We start from the raw sequence: 15,632 nt of genomic DNA, 5'->3' as shown, positions 1-15,632 counted from the left end.
CTACATCGACTTAGCTCATCCAGCCTGGAGTGAACGCTGGAGTAAATACATAAATATTCTTACTCTCCACGACACCAGGCAAAGCCCTGTAGTGTTGGAACTGGTAGAAAGACTTTTCCAGCATGTACTCTGGGTTGATCTCCTCCACACGCAGCAGGTTGAGCACCATATTGTAGGTCAGGTGGAAGGCACTGTTCAAAGGGTCTGCTGATCCCTGCAGAGCACAATAAAAAACAGACAAAATAAAATTAAACATGAAAAGAAATGCTTTTATTATAATTAAATACAGCTGAGGTTCATTATGTGTTTTGATTATGTTGTTAGCATTTTACTAAACATGCCAAGAAGGTATGAGGTCGAAACGAATGCAGGCTGAAGTCACATTCCCCAAATTAAACACTCAGGAGAATTTCGCAATCATGATCTCTGCAACTCCACAACCACAGATATGTGTTCGACAGCTTTCTCCAAGACATCCTGGCAGTGAAGCAACAGTTTTACATTAACACAACCTTGTTCAAAAGCTATCAGCTATTATTATGTTTATAGCAGCTATCAATATGTCAACTCAAAGACTAAAGACAGAGAGCCTCTGGTTTCCTTGTGTGTAGTTCTTTTGTCAAGCCTTTGATGGAGCAACAAACGGCCTGATGATCCACAGAGAGAACAACTTAAGAGTCACTTCTGACAATTTCCATTCAATTGCTCAAACTAATTGTCAGCGAGGCGGCGCAAAAATGTATTTCACTGATGGGACAGAAGGGCTATTCTTGCAGCAGAAGAATGTGTGAACAGCACTGAAGTGGTCTGTAAAGATGTGATCGATGACTCGCAGCTGCATTCAGAAAAATGACTCCAACTTGTTACTTAAAAAGAAGCCATATTCACAGTACCTTCAGGGAGGTTATTAGGCACATTGACATATTAAAACCCCCAAAGAAGCAGTAAACTCACCATTGGTGGGTCCAGGGGACACATCCTATTCTTCCTTGATAATGCTACATTGTGACCACTAATCCGTGTTGAAATCATATAAGTAAAGATTCAATTATCTATTAACATGGAGTATAGCAGATGACCATATCATCATATTTGAGTTTTCAGTGTTTCCACTGGTTGCTGCTGAGGGGTAGTTGTGTTACTTTAGTGAGCCGTAAAGTGTGTCAAGCTCAGGTTGTAGCAAGAACATGTGTTGTGTTTGTTGTCATAGAAAATAAATAAAAAGTCTCTGTTTACAGAATCTTCTTTGTTCTGAGGACTCGCCAAGCTGAAAACCAATCAACATCACTGACCTTAAGCAGCTGTTTGCCCACAGCTGGACTCATCTTCTCGTCGACCATGAAAATAACGATGCCCCTGTCGTCCATTCCTCTCCTCCCAGCTCGCCCAGACATCTGGATGTATTCACCTGATGTAATCTACATCACATGAAAACACATGACATTAAGAGCGCAGAAAATATCAGTGAATGCTTCCCTACACCTGCAACACAACTGACATTCATCTGATAAAGACTGAAATAAATTGTACTACTGAGATAAGACATTAAAAATATAAAGGCAGGGGGAGAGAATGCATTGCATATTTGAGTGAGAATATAACAAAATGTTTTGGAAAATAGACAAGGTATTTCTACAATTACTGGCTAGCCAAGTATCTGCATCAGTACTATCAAAATCTAGATGATAAAACAGTCTCGAGAGGTAGAGACTGAACCAGTTTTCCACAAGACTCTCAGGACTATTCTCTGTGTTGCACATGGCTCTGATTAAACTCCATATATCTACTGCTCTTTGAGCAATAAAAATGCTTTTAAAAAAAAAGGCAGATAAGATTATTTTTGTGTTGAAATGATCTGATCTTCGTTTCAGGCATGCCATGAGATCAGCTCTTGATTCGAAACACAGTGTGCTTCAGGAATGAGAGTCGTGTGTATTTAAAATGTGTGAGTGCCTGCGTGGAGCTTTGGCACCATCAGATGCACCAGATGTTCCTGATGAAGCTCTTGGAGGGTAGTTTGCCTTCTCTCTCACATTCTCCTCAAGCCTTTGTGCGTGTGTGTCTGTGCGAACTGGAAATCCGTGAATGTACGAAGTGAAGCTGAAGGGTGCTTCTAAATGACGGCAGCTCCACACACAGCCCCCAGCTCTTATAAACAATACGTGGCTGTTTATGTGGCGATGTGAGCTGCAGGACTTGAAGACCTTATAAAGGCCTCACAGCAACTCACTGTGTGACAACTCCACACTGTACACAGGGCAGAGCTGTTGTGTTACAGAGATAGCGCAGTTTATGGGACTCTTAGCTATATTATGGGCTATTCATCGAACTGGGAGATTATCCTCGCTTAGCTCTCTTATTGGATGTTTATAGGCTTAGTAGCAGCTCCCCTCAAAAGGCAGAGGAATAATTCCAAAGATGGATGCCTGGTTTACATAAACTTTTGGGGATCATCTTCCTGCTGATGTGCGCCAGCAGCCACAGCTATGGAAATTGCAGTTCCTCAACATAATGTACTTGTTAGGATTTTGCATGTAACTTAGGATAAAAGGGGGGGGGGGAAACAATGGATTTCCAGAGCGAATTTCCTCTTGACAAGACTAGAGATTTATTATGTGACAATAACTGTGTGTTCTTACAAAGCGGTGATTCTTGCCATCAAACTTGCGTGCGCTGGTGAAGAGCACAGTGCGAGCCGGCATGTTGATGCCCATGGCGAACGTCTCTGTAGCAAACAGTGCCTGCGATGACAATAAAAAAAACAACTTAAGACAATCTCGTCACAATATTGTGACAATTTCACTTTCAGGCTGCTCAAAAAGGTACCCTGTGGAGTTTTAAAACAAATTTATGTGCACATTCAGTGTTTCTTACCAGAAGCCACTGTGTATATCTGAGGTCTAATAAACAAGTTAAATGAGTTTCGTTCCTTGTAAAACATTTGGAGAGCCAGTTTTTAACGTCAGAAAATGATAGTGCTTTACAAAAAAAACAAGGCAGATAAAATGAGAATAAAACAAAAGGATTTGAGGACAGAGGGAGTAAAAACAATAAAATGAATAAGATCAAATACATAACAATACAAACAGTATAAATAACAAATATGTCAAACATTTCTAGAAGTTTTCACAAGGAGACAAGTTTTAAAATGAGATTTGAAAGAAGCTGGGGGACTGAGAGGCCTATAGTGTGGGGGCTCTAAACAGTGATCACCCTTTTTACCAGCTGTGACCCGGGAGTGACCAGCAGGGCTCCGTCCACAGATCTCAACAGTCAAGAGGACATTCATCGGGTCAATAAATCAGAAACGAGCAAGGCCGTTTAAAGCTTCAAAAAGAAATCTAAAGCCACAAGACTTTCAGACTTTTTATCTATAATCTACACACTCCGGCTCATCTATGGGTGGGCGCCTGAACGCTACACTGCAATGCAACATCTACGTTTGTGTGCTAACAGTAATCTTCACTGCCTTTTGTTGGCACATTCCTGCGTTTCTTGATGTCTTCCTGCACTGACTGTTGGTCAGTGGAACAGCCTGATAGTGGCAGCAGGAAACAGGTCACAAAAACAGGTCTACAGCGCTACTAGTGGTAAAAACTCCACATGGTACCTTTAATTATTCTTGTAAATACAGGCAGTTCCAGGTTTGTGTTTGGTTGAAGAGACGGTCGTACCTTGAGCAGGCCTTCAGAGAAAAGGATCTCTATGGTCTCTTTCAGGATGGGCAGGAGGCCTCCATGATGGATTCCTATCCCCCTCTTCAACAGTGGCAGCACATGCTCCACCTGAGGAACACCAAGAGCGATGACAGGCAGATTAGTTTTGATGCACGAATCACCTTTCTTCTGATCTGACACCTGATTTTGGATATCTGCCGAAACATTACTTTGACAGATACTGCGATTGCTGTAAGATTTACTGTCAGTGGGAACGCTCATTTTTGCATCACAATTTTCATTTTCACTGAAACAACTTGCTAAAAATCATTATGATGTCATATTTGTTAGGGTCTGTACCAAAGAAACATGTCCAGCCTTAGCCGACATGCATCACAAGTCTTGCTCGATTGTTTTTATTTTTTGTTTTTGGAGACTATAATATCTTCAAACTAAGAACATGTTGACTTAACCAGTTGTTACTGGTGGGTTATCGTGCAGCACAAGCTCTGTCTGTACGTCTACCTCACTCTTTGGGAGAAACAAAAATATGGAGACTACAGGAAATAGTTAATTACTAATTAATTCATTTGTGCTACTACAACATATTGGCTATGGGCTTAGAATTGCATTATTATGTGTTTATAATTCATAAATACATCAGACTATGGAAACTGGCTCTGTGACGCGAGTCCAAAATCTGAAAAGTGAATTATGTCAATATCTGCACTCAATACAGATATTAAATGGGATCTGTCCCAGCTCTATAGTTTTTGTAGCATTTGTTCATAAAATTTAGTGACAGTGCAAATTTAACAGTTCGTTCATATGATTACAGCCATCAGCACCAGAAAGACAGAGAGTGGAAAAGCATGTTATCCTCGTAGTGGAAAAGTGTGATGTACTTTGGCCTTAGTGTTGCTCGTGCCGTGGCGGTCTACCCACTGACAACTATTACCTCAACACGGCTGGTTTTCATAATGTGACTCAGCACAGCGGGGTAGAATAACAGCAGCACAGTGTTTGAGCCCGTGTTGACATTATGTGTGCAGCTGTTTACATTAAAACAGTTTAACTGTCTTCTTTGAGCAGAAAATGGCTGTGACAGAAATGCTGAGGCCGTTTTTTTGAGCTTTTACAAGGTGGTTGCGCCGGGTTCAAAACTGGAATGAGAACAACGTGGACGGTTATAAAAACATCACACGAGTTGTGAGGAAACAGACTGAGAAAGAGCAGTCCTCCTCACCTGAGGGAGTTTCTTGTCTTCGTCTGAGAGACAGTCCACTGCGTTGTTGAACACTTCCTCCACCAGACGTTTCTCATCATCTGGAACAAACAAACAGTGCTTTTCTTAACAACTTCTTCTCACAGCTGGTCAGAAAATGTTCTAAATATGAGCCCAAAGCCATTTCTCACATCCTGAACCCGTGTGTCCCAACTGCTCATCTACAAACTCGCACACTCATTTTGGGGGTAATTTTATAATGTCCCATCAAATATAATTTTTTTGGGCATGTGTGGTTAATGCGGAACAACGGAGAGAGATTTTAGGGAATTGCTTGCAGGAAAAGTGTAACCACACAGGGACTGAGCAAGGAAATGATGATCCTGCATTTGTTTTTAGCCAGTACTATCTCTAGATTTTATCTGAAGCCACGTTTCAACACAACACTTTATCTAATATACGTTATTTAGTAGACTTTCTTATTCAGTTTTTCAAAATATTTACATATATCCATATAGTTCTTGTTTTTTTAAAGCCACTGATTGAAGCATAGGTCTTACTACAAAACAAACAAGCGGTTGGCAGCTGTCACATGTTAAACCAACCACCACAAACAGTGTCTTATTATTGTACTAATTGTTGGCTGGTCAGCTACCTCTGTCCATGTGGAAACTTAGTCACAGGTCTTTCTTTATGCAAGAAACTATTCTGGGAAGCCTTCCTCGTTGTTTGCCTGCGTTAGTCACAAACTTGGACTTGCACAAAGCCTGATGGCCCAGTATTTATTTTTAATGTCAAATGACTTCAGTATCAATGGGACTTATTTTCATGGTTTAACAACAAAGCAAAGCCAGAAACAAACACATGCAAAGGTCAAAGTAAAAAGAGTGGTCAGCCCAGACCAAGTCCATGGTTCCAGTAAAATGGTCTAATGAAAAAAAGTAACAGCCAGGACATTAACTTTAAACCACACAAAGAGCACCGTCCTAATAGATGTTTAAAGAGCCAGGAGTCTAATAAAGCTTCACTTCCGCCCCTAGAGGCCTCAAAGTACATTACACTGCATGAAAACACTCAAACGCACACTTTGGAGTCATTCTAGCAGTGAACAAGAAGTCTTAAGTTTGTCCTGAGGGCAGAATAAAAGGAAAGCTTAGAGTATCCAAAAAGGAAACTGTTCAACCTCTGAGAAGCATGACTGTACCATGGCAATCAGATATTTAGCTTTTGATGTTTTTTATGCACAACTGGAAGAAATTGTCCTGGCGATGGTGGTTAAAGAAAGGCCATCAAAAACATAAAGACAATTCCTCTAAAGACTGAGCATCCACAGCAAACTTCAAGGCAATCTGACCGATAGCTTTCAAGGTATCTTGTCAGGAACTTAAGGCGTGACTCAATTTTACACATGACTATTAGCGAAGTAATAGCCAGCCTGTGAAATGACTGTATAATGTCTTCTTTGGCTGGCTGAGGTGAGATTTGTCATGTCTGAGAAAAAGTGACACATTTGTACATTATCAGTGGCCAATGATGGCACATACGTAACCCACTGGTGATGAGACATTCCCGTTCCGGACAGAGATTTCCACAAGGAACATTACAACATGATTATAATGGTACAGAACAAGTGCGAGGCATTTTATATTCAGGCCTTCTGCTTGCTACCATTATCAACTATTATAGTGACAATTATAACCAAATTTGCAGGACAGAACAAGACAAATTAATGTATCGACATAGCCAGGAAGCATGTGTACACACTGGCTGTTTCAGTGTTGTCCCACCCATAGACATTTCTGTTCTGCACTGGTATTAGATGAGCAGGAAAGCAGGGAAACTGTTAAATGTTTGCATAATTATTTGCAAAGATATGGACTTTTTTGCCTGAGCCATGTTTCATGTTACACTGCTTCAGTTTACAAATAATTCTGTGAGTTTTCCTCAACCAATCCATCCGGGTGCTGCATCTGAAACTGCTCTGTTCGAAGGGCCATTTGGAGGCTAGATGACCAATCCCAGTCAATCCCCAAAAAGAAACAGGACACCTTACCCTATGTGGCTGCATGCAAAACAGAGAGGTTGGGCCAACTAGTATGGCAAAGCCACCCTCTTTGGGATTGGCCCATAGTCTTGCAACTGGGGCAGAAACCCTGTATTGCAAACTGGGGATATCATTTTTGAATAACATGAGCCTTTGCCAGTCAGAGAGGATCTAATGAAAGACACTATTGATATCCTTTATTGGAAATGTGTTGAATCTAGTGTTTTTGGAGTTTGAGCTTCACCAGGGACTAAAAGTCTGTTGCTTCACATTTCCCCCAAATGTCCCCCAACCTTGAATGAACTTATGACCTAGCATTGGACAAAAGACAGAAGGATCAGCACATCATTAGGAATCATCCTCCGTGTATATCATAAACATCTAAACCAAATTCACAGCTATGTGACCTGCAATTGCTGAAATATTTGGCTCGTGCTATACTGGATGGATCAACATCATCATTAACAACTATTATGCTGCTGTAAAACTAAAAAACATCACCACTACTGCATGTTAGCATCACAACAGCACAATCTGGGTCGATGTCCAGATTGTCAGATCTGTCATTCTTTACATGAAGTGACCAAAATGTCTATAATTTGTTTGACACTGCAGTTCTGCACTCGGTCAGTTGGTTTGTGTTTCGGCACCAGCCGGTCCCCTGACTCCAACACAGCTCTGCCATTCCACAAACACTGCCCAGAAACTATGTGTCACAGGAGGAGAGAGAGGGGAGACTCACAAAACAGGCCGAGGGAAAGATACGGATGGAGGGAAGAAAGAAAGTAGACAAAGGTAGAGGAGAGGGAATGGGGGGTTGGAGAGAGAGCGGCCGGTTGAGAATGAGAGAAGCCAGGAGAGCTACGTGGCTCCCTCCCCTCATTATAACCCACCTACACACACAAACAGAGGGACTCCATAACACCAACAACCTGCCTACATACACACCGCTTAAACAACCTGGCTTCTCAAATGTCTGCTACAGAGAATTGGCCCCTGTGAGTTTCTAAATGACAGACAGAGAAAGAAAACAACTTTCACGATTGAAGCTCTTTTAAACTGAAAATGGTTAGGTATGTACCAGGGGCCTTTCCAAGTAATGAGGTCTGCAAAATTTGTGATAGTATTTTTTCCAGGGGCATCACATTCTCACAAATATCGCTGACATTAGGTCATGAAAGCTTCTTATTTCTCTAAATTGCTAGAAAGGAGTAATTTGAGTTCTTTGGAAAATTTGATTATTTGAACATATTTCCTCAAAAAAAATTACATTTTCTACACTTTTCTTTAATCTAACGAAATTATTTGCCTCCTATTACTGGAAACTAGAGCCAGGCAGGTACATTGGTTGGCCAATATTGGCCTATCACAGCTATATTGGTATTAGCAGATATGTTGTCCAACATGTGCCAATAAAAAAGCTTTTTTGACGGAACATAATGACGATTGTTTTTATTTTTTAGGCAGCATTTTATATGTATTTGGTCCTTTTTTAAATTTAGAGTTGTAGTAAGTAGTAGTATTAGTAGCTATAACAGTAGGAGTATGTGCTCAGGGAGGCACAAAAAATACTTAATGACACAACACACATGCTGAACCACAATTTCAGGGGCTGTCTTTAGATCAGTGTTTCATATTGCCAAACTGTAGATTCAACAGGTACTAAATGAATTCATTAAATCCTCCATCAAAATGGCAGACTGGCAAATCTTACATGGTTTTACTTTCCCGTGGAACAATAAACTACACCTTACCTTATAATTATTAAATATATCAGTGAAAGTTTACTGTTTCAGTGACCTCATGTGATTTAGGACGATAAAATTTATTGTTCAACTGTAAAATATCCTGCCTTTATTACGTGTCTTTGTCACTAGTATTTGATAACCACATATCAGAATTTTTTTACTCTCCAAAACTGTTATCAGCATCGGTCCCAAAACTCCAATATCTGTCCAGCTCCACTGGATTCCATCTGCATCATTTTCTGAAAAAGTCCATTCTCAAAACACACGAAAACTGATGGAAATGAGAAATTATATTTGGCATAGTTTTTCCATTTATTTTTTAGCAAGATTGATGAAAAAATTGGCAGCAATGACAGAATAAAAAGCCCTCAGCGGTGGAAGAGCACGGCATTAAAACAAACCACCTCATTTATAAAAATGTCACAATTCAGGGAAAACAAACCAAGACGAGGGAGGAAAATGTTTCCCAAGTAAAGACTTCATAGGCATGTTTTATTTCACCGAGAAAGCCTGAAGCAGGTGGAAAAGAGCCAAACTCAATCTACTGCTGGATTATCTCCCGTCCTGCAGAGATTTGTCCTCATGAAGCAACTTCACTTATCCACTGGACCAAACAACAGGACCAGCTGTGCAGGCAACAATAAGCCATATTCATGGCACTCGCTCAGTGGGGAGGATTTATTCAGCTCTGCTTGCCAACAATTTAGCATTTTGGTGAGAGGTTTCGCTTGCCTAATTTCAACTCCCTCCCTAACTCTCACAGCAATTTGTCACAAAAATGTATTAGTTTTGTCATTTCTGCATGCACAGAGAATCTGCTCGCCAACTCTGAATCTACCCACGTACACGCCTGTTCAGTGTGCCGATAGTGTGAATTTATATCTCATCAATGCACAGAAAAAATACAGCCCACAATAAAAGAGTTTAAGTAGCTAAAAAGAGGTTCATTATGACAGTGGTTTTCAAACTGGGGTCTGGGGACCAACAGGGGTCCTTCAGTGGGTCCCCAGCAACAGGAGCAAAAGAATATTCTACCTTTTATTACATCTTTGGAAAATGGCACAACAAGTAAGAAGAAATAGGACTGTCCATTTTGACTGATTGTAATTTATCCTGATCCTAGTTTGATCATTAATTGAATATTACTTTCGTCTCTTCAAACCTAACAACTGTCTCAAACTGGGGTCCATGGTCTAATGTGCATCTACTGTGGGGGTCTCACATTTGAGAAAATGGAACCACCAAATGCCTTTTTGGCATAAAAAAAATGTCATTTAACCTCACAAAAAGCTTATTTGATTATTAAAATACTTGCTGATTAATTTTTTGTTCATCCATAAATCCATTAATCGACTGACTGCAGCTTTAGAAAATATTAAATCATGAAATGTACAGTAAGTATATCATGAATCAAATCTGTCATCACAACTCTGCACTGTGAAATCTGGACAATATTTCAACATTAAAGTGACAGCTACGCTTTGTAAACGCAAAAATCATTGATCGACTTTATTCTCAGTCTGCTTGACACACAATATGACCTCACTTGGCTTAGCAAAAAAGTGATGTCATACCAAAAACACATCACTTGTCATTGGTCGACTGGTTCACAGGTCTGACATGAACCTTTTAAAACCACCAGGACTAGAGCACCAACAGAACAAGTGCTTACAGGAGCGTTACAAACACACATACCTCTGTTAAAGTCCAGTTTGGCCACCTGCAGAGCGTAGGCCTCACACTCTTTCTTGCTGAAGCTGAAAATGATGACAGGCTGGAAGTTCCTCTCCATGATCATCTTCACGATCTTAAACACACTGGATGGTCCTACAGAAACCGTGTATGTGAGCAACACATGAACCTGAATTCTGACATAAATGAATTTAAGACATTTACACATTTTAAACGTGAAAGCTGACACTCACCTTTAGTGCCTCCTTTCCGCCCTCGTGGGTCCCACTTGCCCCCTCCGCTGCTGCCCCCAGAATCCCCTGCGTCTCTGAGCACCTGCATAGCGGTGTTGAAATTGTCCTCTCTGAAGTCTCCCTGAAGAAAAGCAAATCACACGTACATGATGTGTATCAGCCTGTCATTATTACTACTTTTGTTGGACAATAAATTGTCCCAGAAATAAGTGTGATAAACAATATTATTGACATTTTAAGACCTTTTTATTTCACCCACTGATAAAATGATAATATTATAGCACAATAACAAAAGGATGAGATTAACTGGACTTTCAGAGCTCTGACAGACTCCAGTAAAGTGCAGTTTGTGGGTGAACTTACATTCTCATCAACAACTAGGTGGAGTCCATCGCCCCCTGCTGGGAAGATGTAGTGTTGCAGAGGCGTGGGACGGTAGTCTGTGTAGACGACATGGCATGGCTGCAGAAGACATGCGACAGAAAATTTTCATTAATTATGCAACGAGAAGAAAAAAAGCACACAAAGAAATGTCCCTGGTCCCTTGGTGCATACAGATACTCGTCACCTCCTCATATTACAGAAGGGACAAAGTAACTTAATCTTTATAAATATATTATATTCCAGTACAGCATCCCACCTGCTTATGTAGGTGGCAAATCCACTCAGCAAACTGTCGGGCATTGGGGATTGTAGCAGAGAGGAAGACGTAATGCACATTGTCAGGAAGAAGAATGATGGTCTCCTCCCACACGACACCTCGCTCTGAAATACACAAAAAGCAGAGAGATTTGTTGTAAACAATGGGCCTCTAAGATGAAACGTTTGTATTAATTTCCAGAACCCAGAGTCAGCTGTCAGAGAGACAAATACTTTCTAACAACTACTGAACTGCAGAAGTTGCTGGGATGAAATATGGCAATAAAAATGACAACATCTACAAAATGTCTTAATAATTTCTCAGGCCACAGTGATGATAATACAGGGAACAGAATATTAATTTTGCATTGCTCGGTATACATTTTACTTCAGTATCATATTTAAAGTTCATTTAAATGAAGACAGTATGGCTTTCAGTCTGGTGAGTGTGTTTTTCCCCTGTGGAGAACGGCACAATATCTTTAAATGACCCCTGTCAGCCGCTGTAACCCATAATTTATTTATTTAATGTTCAGTACTAACTTAAAATTACAAGAGTTTTGCACAATATTTCTTTTGTGCAGTACATACAGAAATATTATTAATACTCTTATATACTGTAGCATAACATTTCTCCTCTTGCTGCACTTCTGCTTCCACTTGTTCTCAGCACAGTATGTTACATACTCTGTGTATAGTTTTATTTATGTATCTGTTTTTATTTTGTTGTTACATGTTTTGGAACACAGGGCATATTTTTTTTTTTACAAACTTTTCATTTGTTATATTGCTATTATCATATCTGTGTTATATATTGTAGTATAATGCAAACCTTTTTACAAAGTCCCTATTTTCTTTTGTCTTATACATACACATGTATTGCTGTTCTTGAATGGGGAAAACTGTAAAATGACCCAGTTTCCCCCCAGAGATCTATAAAGTATTCTGATTCTGACAGAATCTTCATACAACAGGTCTGGATCACTTTTGAATTACATTCATGTCTAAGAGAAAATTCAGGTTAGCCAGTAGTTTGTCTGTACTGTTTGTACACTGTACACACCTGCATCTCTCATATAATGGATCTCGTCAAAGACGACCCACGCCACTTCCCTCATGATCTCAGAGCCTCGGTACAGCATGCTCCTCAGGATCTGGGAGAAAAAAAAGGTTATCATGTCAGATTAACCTTCCAGCGCTGCTTCACACTCAACCTGCAGGACACTTTCAAAACACCAGCCGCCAATAAAAATGATACTTGTCAAATTTAATGATTCTGCTTTTTAAAGCATTACTGTGTCTTACCTCTGTTGTCATGACGAGGCAGGAGGCGGTGGGGTTGATGGTAACATCACCAGTCATCAGCCCCACATCCTGGAACTCCTCATACATCTCCCTGTACTTCTGGTTGGAGAGGGCCTTGATGGGGCTGGTGAAGATCACTCTCTGCTTCTCTCTGAGGGCCAGTGCAATGGCATATCTACAAGAGGAGGATGTAAGAATGAACCAGAGCACTAATCTGACATTAACACAGTCACTGAAATGCACCTGGAAGTAAGTCAGGTAAATAGTTTAACTGAAAATGCAAAGGAAGAAAAAAGATTCTTTGTGATGTCATGTTCACTGAAGACACTCACTCAGCGCAGACAGTCTTTCCAGCAGAGGTGTGAGCAGACACAAGGACAGACTCGTTGTTGTCAATACATAAGATGGCCTCACGCTGAAACGGGTCAAGAATAAAAGGGTACTCCTGCAAGACAACAAAGACATGTCAAAACAAAAGAAAAACAAGATGTAATACAAGTTCTTGTAAACAAACACATACAATGCACAACACAGTCTAATTAGTATTTTGCTTTTAGAAAACATGTGCTGCTGTAATAATGTTAATGAAATATTTCCAATGGTAGGTTTTTGGAAAGTTAACTACTTTATTTAGCCTCTATAAATAATATAAAATGTGTTAATACTAAACTGAATGAAGGCTTTACAAGTATATTTCGGTGTAACTGGATGACATTGTACAATGAATAAATAAAATTAATTTCACATCTGGAAGACCCAACATTAAGGAGCATTATACCTTAGCTGCTTTCCCGACTCGTGGTTTCAGTGGTTTATAGTCATCACTGGCAGGCAGAGCAACCTGTTAGGAAAAGACAAAATTCTTAATGATCAAAATACTGACATTTAAAATTGGAAAAATTAGACATGTGACAAATGAAAGAAAATGTCTGGTATATCTTTGGTATAGAAATGATTTGAATAATATGCTGTGGCCTTTACAGTAGGCAGATCTGAAACCAAATTGGTGACACTGCTGTCCATCACAATCATCAAAACAAATGAGGGAATATCTGCTGGAAGAACTGTCTTCATCCTTCCAGAAGAGGTCCCGAATTTTGAAGCTGTTTTGGCAGTTTGTGATGCCCAACACCTGACAGGGTTTTCCTTTCATTGTCATCAATCTTTGTTCTTTTTATTTGATTTGTTTTCTTTACCTCATGTGAGCATCCTTCCACAGTCTCGACTTGCTCCACCTTCACTTGGGGCATAAATTCTGCAAGGCTGAAGTAAACAAAACACCTGTTAACTACACTCCAACCTTAAAACATATTCTGCAGCATCTCGAGCTGGTATTTCTCCGCACAAAACACAAAGTCGTTGATTTGAAAGACATGAAGTTGAATCAACACCCGTGTCAAGAACAAAACTCGAACATGACTACCTTTGTGAGCGTAATATTTATTGGTGGGCTGCTGAATTACTGCAATATTTCCACTAGTGAAGGAAGCACTCAGGCACTTTTCTTAAGCAAAAGATACAGTGCACATGAATGCATTTCTTTTTTTAAAGCAGCATTTTCATGCATGCATTTCAAAACTTTATATACTGTTTCAATAGTATTCTGTAAGTAACTAGTAACTAAAGCCAGTGGTAGAAAGTAATTAAGTACACTTACACAAGTACTGTCTTGAGTATTATTTTGAGGCACTAGTACAAAAAACAAAGATTTAAAATGATTTTATGGGTGTATTTTGCAATGGTGACCTACTCACTGTATATTATCCTGTTTGTAACATAGTTATGTTTAAATAAAATCTATAATTTGACACAAAATAACAATTTTAAAATGATATTAGAGATTTAACAATGATTTTATTTCTCCTCTAGAGTCTATGATCAGAACTGTGTCCATAGCAATGGTCTGCTATAAAGAAATAACAGACCTTAGAATCCAATCAGAATCCAGTATTTAACACAGCCATGTAATAAAATCAGATAATATGATAGACATTCTGCATAATGAGAACTCTTAATTAGTATATTTTATGTAAATACTTTAGCATTTTTACTTAAGTAAGATTTTAAATGCAGGACTATATTACTGCTTACTGCATGCTTGTAACAGAGTATTATAACACTGTGGTATTACACTATTTTACTGAAGTAAATGATCTGAGTACTTCTTCCACCACTAAATGAGCTCTCATATGTCGCTGTCGACCAGTCACAAACGTCCAGTTATTCCCAATCAAATATATAAACTAACATAAAAAGGAAATAATATATAGTGAAGTGCCCGAGGGCTTGAGTAAATGCACATAGCATTGTTTTGTAGTTCTGCAGATTTAACTGTAATTGAATGAACATCAGCAGACAGAAGTTATATCAGGAGCAAAGCACCCTGTACAGGAACACAGACTGTTAAAAATTTAACTCATCTCACTTTAGGTCATTTGCAGAGACCGCCTCATGTCGAGGTTTCTTCCCAAACACCACCTCCTCTCCACCATCACTGTCTGCCTCCCTCTTAACTCGGGTAGATGGACCAGCATCCTTGTCAGTGCCATTTTTACCTATGGCTTTCCTGGAAAAGAGCACAACACACAAGTACAGAGTTGTGGTCAGCTGAACCTTATAACAACTGTTAGCTAGCTAGACTGCTGCTACAACTTTAAACCTCACAATCTCTAAGAAAGTGGCTTAAACATTATTTCTTTTACACCAGAAACAAGACTAACGCAAAAAGCAATTGGAGCTGATGTTTATCAGCTTTAGCAAGTACTTTAAATTATATTTCATTAATAAGTTAGCTAGCTATAGCAGGTTGACGTTGGGACTTGTTTCTGTCTGGCACGCGCACACGATGCTCCGTTCAGGTTCCGTGAACCCTAAAAAAACCCTAATTCAACCACTAAACACTACTATGGAAAAAACACGATAACTTACCCTATCTCTGGAGCCAATGACGCGGGTATCTTTTTGCTTGTGGTAGTTTGTTGTTCATCGTCAAACACGCTGAACAAACCGTCTCCAAAGGCGTCCGCCATGATTGTTGGGGGCACGCTTCTCGGTCGTGTCTACAAGGGAACCTAAGATTTGCGAAGTTCT

At 39.7% G+C, this 15,632-nt stretch overlaps 1 protein-coding gene across 1 annotated transcript in view; it reads right to left on the bottom strand.

The window, feature by feature from the left end:
- mtrex (Mtr4 exosome RNA helicase) overlaps positions 1-15,632 on the bottom strand; it is a 26,794-nt gene extending 11,162 nt beyond the window's left edge. The window contains exons 1-16 of the mRNA XM_084745510.1: positions 15,471-15,632; positions 14,968-15,108; positions 13,739-13,805; positions 13,321-13,383; positions 12,875-12,987; positions 12,543-12,717; positions 12,301-12,391; positions 11,239-11,363; positions 10,962-11,060; positions 10,599-10,719; positions 10,369-10,500; positions 4,903-4,982; positions 3,675-3,785; positions 2,640-2,741; positions 1,293-1,418; positions 64-214 (exon numbers count right to left, since the gene is read on the bottom strand). Of these exons, the coding sequence (XP_084601636.1) occupies positions 64-214; positions 1,293-1,418; positions 2,640-2,741; positions 3,675-3,785; positions 4,903-4,982; positions 10,369-10,500; positions 10,599-10,719; positions 10,962-11,060; positions 11,239-11,363; positions 12,301-12,391; positions 12,543-12,717; positions 12,875-12,987; positions 13,321-13,383; positions 13,739-13,805; positions 14,968-15,108; positions 15,471-15,571 (1,798 nt within the window). The 5' untranslated portion in view covers positions 15,572-15,632. The remainder of the gene's footprint in view (positions 1-63; positions 215-1,292; positions 1,419-2,639; positions 2,742-3,674; positions 3,786-4,902; positions 4,983-10,368; positions 10,501-10,598; positions 10,720-10,961; positions 11,061-11,238; positions 11,364-12,300; positions 12,392-12,542; positions 12,718-12,874; positions 12,988-13,320; positions 13,384-13,738; positions 13,806-14,967; positions 15,109-15,470) is intronic.

Source organism: Lutjanus erythropterus, chromosome 20 (genome assembly GCF_056507025.1).
Source record: "Lutjanus erythropterus isolate fLutEry1 chromosome 20, fLutEry1.hap2, whole genome shotgun sequence".
NCBI lineage: Eukaryota > Metazoa > Chordata > Actinopteri > Lutjaniformes > Lutjanidae > Lutjanus > Lutjanus erythropterus.
This window is presented reverse-complemented; position numbering and strand designations above follow the sequence as displayed.